Source organism: Propithecus coquereli, unplaced genomic scaffold (genome assembly GCF_000956105.1).
Source record: "Propithecus coquereli isolate 6110/MARCELLA unplaced genomic scaffold, Pcoq_1.0 Scaffold53, whole genome shotgun sequence".
NCBI classification, from domain to species: domain Eukaryota; kingdom Metazoa; phylum Chordata; class Mammalia; order Primates; family Indriidae; genus Propithecus; species Propithecus coquereli.
In genome coordinates this window covers 1518605-1525403 of record NW_012151174.1, presented here as the reverse complement: position 1 = coordinate 1525403, position 6799 = coordinate 1518605, and the positions used below count along the sequence as shown (strand labels likewise).

The window sequence follows — 6799 nt, the reverse complement described above, 5'->3', positions numbered from 1 at the left end:
TGTCTCAAAAAAAAAAAAAAGATAGTGGCCTCTAGTTCCGTCCATTAGCTGCAAAAAACATGATTTCATGCTTTTTATGGCTGAATAGTATTCCATTGTGTATATATACCACATTTTCTTTATCTAGTGCTCTGTTGATGGAGACATTTAGGTTGATTCCTTATCTTTGCTATCGTGAATAGTGCTGGGATAAGCACACAAGTGCAGGTTATCTTTTTTATATATCGATTTCGTTCCCTTTGGGTAGATGCCTAGTAGCGAGGTTGCCGGATCATATGGTAGTTCTATCTCTAGTTCTTCGAGAAATCTCCATACTATTTTCCATAGAGGTTGCACTAATTTACATTTCCACCAACAGTATATAGGAGTTCCCTTTTCTCCACATCCTTGCCAAGATCTGTTATTTTTTGTCTTTTTCATAACAGCCATTCTGATTGGGGTAAGATGGTATTACATTGTGGTCTTAATTTATATTTCTCTGATGATTACAGATGTTGAATATTTTTTCATATGTTTGTTGGCCATTTGTTTGTCTTCTTTTGTGAGCTGTCTATTCATCCCCTTAGCCCATTTTTTAATGGGGTTATTTGAGGGTTTTTCATTCAGTTCTTTCAGTTCCTTGTAAATTCTGGATCTTAATCCCCATGTCATATGTATAGCGTACAAATATTTTCTCCTATTTTGCGGGTTGTCTGTTCTCTCTGTTTATTCTTTTGCTGTGCAGAAGCTTCGTTTAATTAAGTCCCATTTGTCTGTTTTTGTTGCCTGTGCTTTTGAGGCCTTAGTCATGAATTCTTTGCCTAGACCAACGTCCAGAAGTTTCCTCTAGGTTTTCTTCTAGTATTTTTATAGTTTCAGGTCTTACATTCAAGTCTTTAATCTATCTTGAGTTGATTTTTTTTTTTTTATCTGGTGAGAGAGGGGGTCAGCCCCCTTCAGCAAGCACTGGTTAAAGCAGGACAGGAGAGTGTCGCAGTAAAATGTCATGTGTGCCACTGGATACGGGGAGCCCTGGGTCTCTGGTGCCCGGCTGTGTGTTACCTGGTGCACATCAGTTACTCCCGAGCCAATTTTTTCCCGAGTTAATATGGATGTCCTGGTCCATCCGCCTCCCTCCCAGTGCTGCTGAGAACCTAGGAAGATCCAAGGAGAGGAGGGCATTTTCAGGGAACTCTAGCAACCTGAGGGTCTTGGACCTTGTTTTCTAGTCTTGGGGCATCACAGTTCCCGGATGGAAGGATATTTTCATAATGGTTACTCTAGCTAAAAATATTGGGCACTTAGTCTTTGCTAGTAGCTATTCTGAGAACTTTATATATATAAACTCATTGGCCTAAATCTCAGAAAAGTCACCCGCCCAAGGTAGTGTAGCCAGAATTTGAGTCCAGGCAGTCTGGCTCCAGAGTTCATACTTTTAACTATTACACTGTGGTATCTCCACCTCAAAATGACCGTCCTGGAGGTGCTCAGACCTCATCACCCATGTAGGGTGCCCATAATTTTCTGTCTCCCCACACTTTCTGTGCCCCCCATGATGAGGACCCCAGCAGCTATTAAAAGACCAAGCTTGAACAATGTCGGGTAGGGGTTTGGACCAAAAGATAGAGAAGAATTGGGCATTCCAAGTAGAAGGCACAGAATGAATTAAAGGCAGTGGGGTGGCAAATTAGGACAGTATGCAGACAGATCTGGCCAGGATGGATTTGAATGAGTAATAGAAAGATTTAAATGAGTAATAGCCGTGGCAGAGACTTGTATTTACCACGTACCATCCCTATGCTAAGGACTTCATGTGGAAATGGCGGCAGAAGGGCAAATGAAGTAGACTGCTTAGGATCACACAGTTAACAGGTGACAGAGCCAGGATTTAAATTCAGATCTGTCTTGACTCAGACCCCAGTGTGTAGGGGCCACATTCTGGGGTCCTTGAAGGGCACGACGAAGCTTTTGGAATTCAGGCAGTTGTAGGAAACAGGAAACCATTAAAATAGTTTTGAGTGGGGAGCAAGGATTGGTCTGTGACGGGGCAGGGTGGGTTTGGGGTGATGCCAAGGACAGACCAGGGTTTCTTGGAGAGTGTGAGGCCCTGGATCTCTGGCCAGCATTCTTGTTTTTATAATTCTCATGCTGTGGCTAGCCTCCACCCCAATGCGGGGCCAGGCAAGGCTCCTTAGGAACTGCATGATCGTTCCAATCAGGGTAATTTCCTGCCCTCTCAGCCTTGCCTGCCCCTTTCTTGGCTGAGAACGGAGGAAGGGGGAAGCCAGAGGCACCAAAACAGACAAAAAGGCCTGTATTTAGGATTCCCCAGCCCCCAGGACCTGGAGTGTGCCGTCTTCCTCCTAAGTCCTGAGTGGGGACAAAAGCCAGGGCTGAGGGAGTCCAGAGGCTGATGGAGCCCTGAGTAGGGACTCCAGAGGTCCCAGGCTAAGGCAGAGGCTGGCCTTAATAGGCCAGTGCATTTCCCTCTCCCGCAGGTGACTTCCTGGCCAGGAGCATCATTATTGTCACAGATGAGGGAAGGTGTTTTGGGGCCTGCACCAGGCTGGCCCTCCTTCCTGGGCTGGGTGTCAGCGGAGCACTGGCAAGAACCCCAGCCTTTCCGTCAGAAACAACGCCTGGGCTCTGTCTCAGCCTTTCACCTCCCTGTGGGAACCAGGGCAAAGGACCTCCGCTCCCTGGGCCTTGATGTTCTCACCTACCCAGGGTACGGCTGACTTAGGGCACTTCTGGACACTCCCTGCTGAAAAGGCCCTCTAAGCGCTCTTTTGTCGTTTATGGAACTTTATTGGAAGACTCCTATGTGTCGTGCCCTGTGCCTGATCCTGGATGCAGAGATGACCAGGCAGGGTCGCCATGCTCCGCAGGCCCACGGCCCAGTGCGAGAGGCAGCTGGTGAGGATGGCAGCAAGTGCAGGGCTTGAGGCAGCAGCAGAGGGGGTGCTTCAGTGAGGCACGAAGGCAGAAGGGGCTGGTGGAGAAGGGTGGGAGAGTGGGCGAGGCAGAGGGAAAAGTGTGGATAAAGGTCTGGGAGCTCACGAGAACCTGCCTTGTCCTGGGAGTGGTTAAAAATCAAGTTCGATCCCTCTGCCTACTTGAGAAATGGGATGGACACAGGGCGCAAAACGTCCTGTGCAAGAGGGCCTGGGTTCACCCTGAGCTACCAGGCCTCGTGGGTGGCCAGTTCGAGGTCATTACAGAAATAAACAGGAGGTGGCGAGGCCCAGTGACAAGGATGCTGAGGAAGCAGTTCATGTACTTCATTCATTTACAAATACCAATGAAACAACTCCTCCAGGCCGGACAGCACTGTAATTGCTAAGGATGTTTAAGACAGGACAGGTCCCTGCTGTCACAGATCTTCTGTGTAGCAGAGGATACAGTTAATAAGCAAGTAAACAGATAACTTGATAAGATAATTTCAGGTTGTGACAGGTGCCGTAAGAAAGATAAAACAGAGTAATGTGATGGCATAACTGGGATGGGGACTGGGGACAGCGACTTCAGATTGAGGGTTTAGGGTAGTCCTCAGAGGAGGTGACCATTGAGATGAGACTCGAGGGAGCCAACTGCTAAGATCAGGAGGATAAGAAGAAGAGCAAGGCCGGGCGCGGCGGCTCACACCTGTAATCCTAGCACTCTTGGGTGGCCAAGGTGGAAGGATCGCTTGAGCTCAGGAGTCTAAGGTTGCAGTGAGCTATGATGACGCCACTGTACTCTACCCAGGGTGACAGAGCAAGACTCTGTCTCCAAAAGAAAAGAAAAAGCAGCAAGTACCAGAGTCCTGAGGCTGGAGCAAGCTTGAGTATTTCAGGAACGAATGGGGGTTTGGGAGGTGAAGGCTAGAGAGGCATGAACCAGGTCGTGGGTTGTGGGAGATGAGAGGTCAGAGAGGAGCAGGGGCCAGGTCCTGCGTGGCCTTTTAGGCATGTGGAAGAGTTGGAATTTTGTTCTCAGCATGAAAGGAAGCCACAGGGGTTTAAGCAGGGGACTAACTTTGTCAGATTTGCATTTGTAGAAGGATCAGTGTAGTATGGCTGTTGTGAGGGGATGTAGGAGGCAAGAGTGAAGGCAAGAAACCTGTGAGGAGGCTGTGACGGTAACCCCCACTGAGGACATTGATGGCTTGGACCAGCGTGCTGGCAGAGGAAGTGGAGAAGTTCAGGGAAGTGGACGACAGCTTGCTGATGGGTTGGGTGTTGGGGGTGAGGGAATGAGCAGTATCTGGTAGGCAGTTCCCCTTGGGCCCCAGAGTCCCTTCCCTTTGGAAGATTATGGGCGTCATGGCACTGACTGGGCGCCATGATACCCTGTGGTCAGATCCCCAAGCCTGACCTTTTGCTTCTCTCCCACTCTGGCCAGGTCTCCCCTGCCAAATCCACCCTAGCCCGCTGAAGCGCTCCATGTCACTCATCCCTACGAGCCCCCAGGCCCCTGGTGAGTGGCCGAGTCCAGAGGAGCTTGGGGCACGGGCTGCTTTCACCACGCCCGACCACGCACCCCTCTCACCCCAGAGCAGCGTGGCCTCCTCTGGCAGCGAGCAGACGGAGGAGCCGGGCTCCAGCCGGAACACTTTCCAGGAGGACGGCAGCGGCATGAAAGGTACCGTGGGGAGGGCAGCACCAGGACCCTTCTCCAGGGGCTTCCGCATAGCTTAGAGGCCAGAAAGGAGCTCATAGCTGCCACTTGCCTATCCCCCTGAGGAGGAGACAGGTCTGAGGGGAGTGGGTAGTCCCTGCCCTTAGGGCTCGAGGCAGAGCAGAGAGACTCCAGGTCCACCCTCAACGGCCGCTGGCCTGATCGGAGAGGATCCCCTGTCCTCGCATACCCCAGTCTGTCAAAGAAGCTAGGACACAGGTAACTGACGGGACAGAAGTTCCAGGAAGGCTTGGAGAAATCAGTGAGGTCATCCTAGTGCACATCCCGCCTAGCAGCTCAGAAGGGGCGGATGTCCTGCCCAGGGAAGACTACCTGAAGGGGTCTGGCTGGGCTGAGAAGTAGCTTATGGACCCCTGGCTTCCTCCAGCCCCTTCCCAATTTTCTGCAACTTTGAAGACTGCCTGTGGTTTACACCTGGCCCCTCTCCACCACCCTCCCTTTGCCCTCATCACCAGGGCCAAACTCGGGACCTTTCACCCTCCCTCCTTTTCCACAGATGTGCCCTCGTGGCTCAAGAGCCTCCGCTTGCACAAGTACGCGGCCCTCTTCTCACAGATGAGCTACGAGGAGATGATGACACTGACCGAGCAGCACCTAGAGTCTCAGGTGAAGCCGAGGGAGCCATCGGGGACGTGTTGGGGGCAGCAACATTCTGGCACTGCTCTTGCAGCCCAAGCCTCCTCTGTCTCCTCAGTTTCTGTTAGGGTACCCCCAAGTACCTCCCATTTCCAGCTTCCTGTCCCCTTCTGTCCTTATCACAGAATGTCACCAAAGGTGCGCGCCACAAGATAGCCCTGAGCATCCAGAAACTTCGTGAAAGGCAGAGCGTCCTCAAGTCCCTAGAGAAGGTGAGGACCTGGTATCGGCATCTCCAAAGCCAGCCAGCCGCCCAGGGGCACCAGTAGACCGAAGGCTCTGAGTCGGTCTCCCCACTCCTCACGTCTGACCGCCAGCGCCCCCGCCCTAGGGAGCCACACTCCAGAGACCGTGTCAGACTAGCATCAGGGGCTCACTTCCTGGTGGCTAAGAGGCTCCCCACCCCCATCCCGTCCTGGTTTGTGATTCTGGATCTCTCTCCGTCTTTTCACTCTGCACATTCTCTCCCCTTTGCTTCTCCATTTCTGACTTGATCTTTCTGGTAGAGCAGAGTGTCTCTGAGTGATCTCTCTTTCCCTTCTATTGTTTCTCATCCACTCGCTCTCCTTCTAGATCTGCCCTGATTTGCATTCCTTTTTCCCTTTCTCTGCCGCTTGCCCCCTCAGTGTCTTGGTCTGAATCTCTGATTCCATCTTGGTGCATCCCTGAGGCCCCAACATCAGACCACATCTTCCTGAGTTCTGGGGGACTTCACCTTGAAGGGGAAAGGGAAATGTGTGTGCACAAATGTGTACCCGTATATGTGCGGGTTCGTGATGCCTTTGCCTGCCTTCTCTGTGTGCTGGAACCCAGGTCCCTCCCCGTCTTCTCCAAGCCCTGTCTGACTCCTCCCCCCTTGGGTAGATATCCTCTGTGCCTAGCTGTGGGGGTCTGCCTGTGACCCCGGCCCCTGTCCTCCCCACCCAGGACGTGCTGGAAGGCGGGAACCTGCGTAATGCTCTGCAGGAGCTGCAGCAGATCATCATCACTCCCATCAAAGCCTACAGTGTCCTCCAGGCCACTGTGGCTGCCGCTGCTGCCACCCCTACTGCCAAGGATGGGAGCCGAGGGGAGCCACCGCTGCCAGGTGCTGAACCTCCCCTAGCCCACCCCGACACAGACAAGGGCACCGAGACCAAGGACCCTCCAGCTGCGGAGAACTACCCCCCTCCACCAGCTCCAGCTCCCACCGATGGCAGTGAGCCTGCCCCAGCTCCCGTCGCCGACGGAGACATCCCCAGCCAGTTTACACGGGTGATGGGCAAAGGTGAGACCAGCAGGGCCTGGCAGGAAACACTAAGGCAGAAAGCCAAGTGAGCCCAGGCTTCAGGGATTGAATCCAACTTAGACGCGGGGAGCAGGGCTTTTGAAAGCCTGCTGGAACCTGGAGCATTGCAGAGAATAACTGAGACAGAAGGTGACAAGTCCCCTGCCCTCGAGCATGCCTGGGCTGATGGTGGATGACAGCGCTTACCCTTAGCAGAAGATGATACAGTGTGTCAGA

The 6799-nt window shown here is 52.4% G+C and overlaps 1 protein-coding gene across 3 annotated transcripts in view; it reads left to right on the top strand.

Annotated features, from left to right (window-relative positions):
* The window catches only part of SAMD4B (sterile alpha motif domain containing 4B), a 38222-nt gene that overhangs the window by 24591 nt on the left and 6832 nt on the right, over positions 1–6799 (top strand). For all 3 annotated transcript variants that reach the window (XM_012657105.1, XM_012657104.1, XM_012657106.1), the window contains 4 exons: positions 4363–4602; positions 5156–5265; positions 5421–5507; positions 6223–6562. In XM_012657105.1, coding sequence (XP_012512559.1) covers positions 4363–4602; positions 5156–5265; positions 5421–5507; positions 6223–6562 — 777 coding nt within the window. The remainder of the gene's footprint in view (positions 1–4362; positions 4603–5155; positions 5266–5420; positions 5508–6222; positions 6563–6799) is intronic.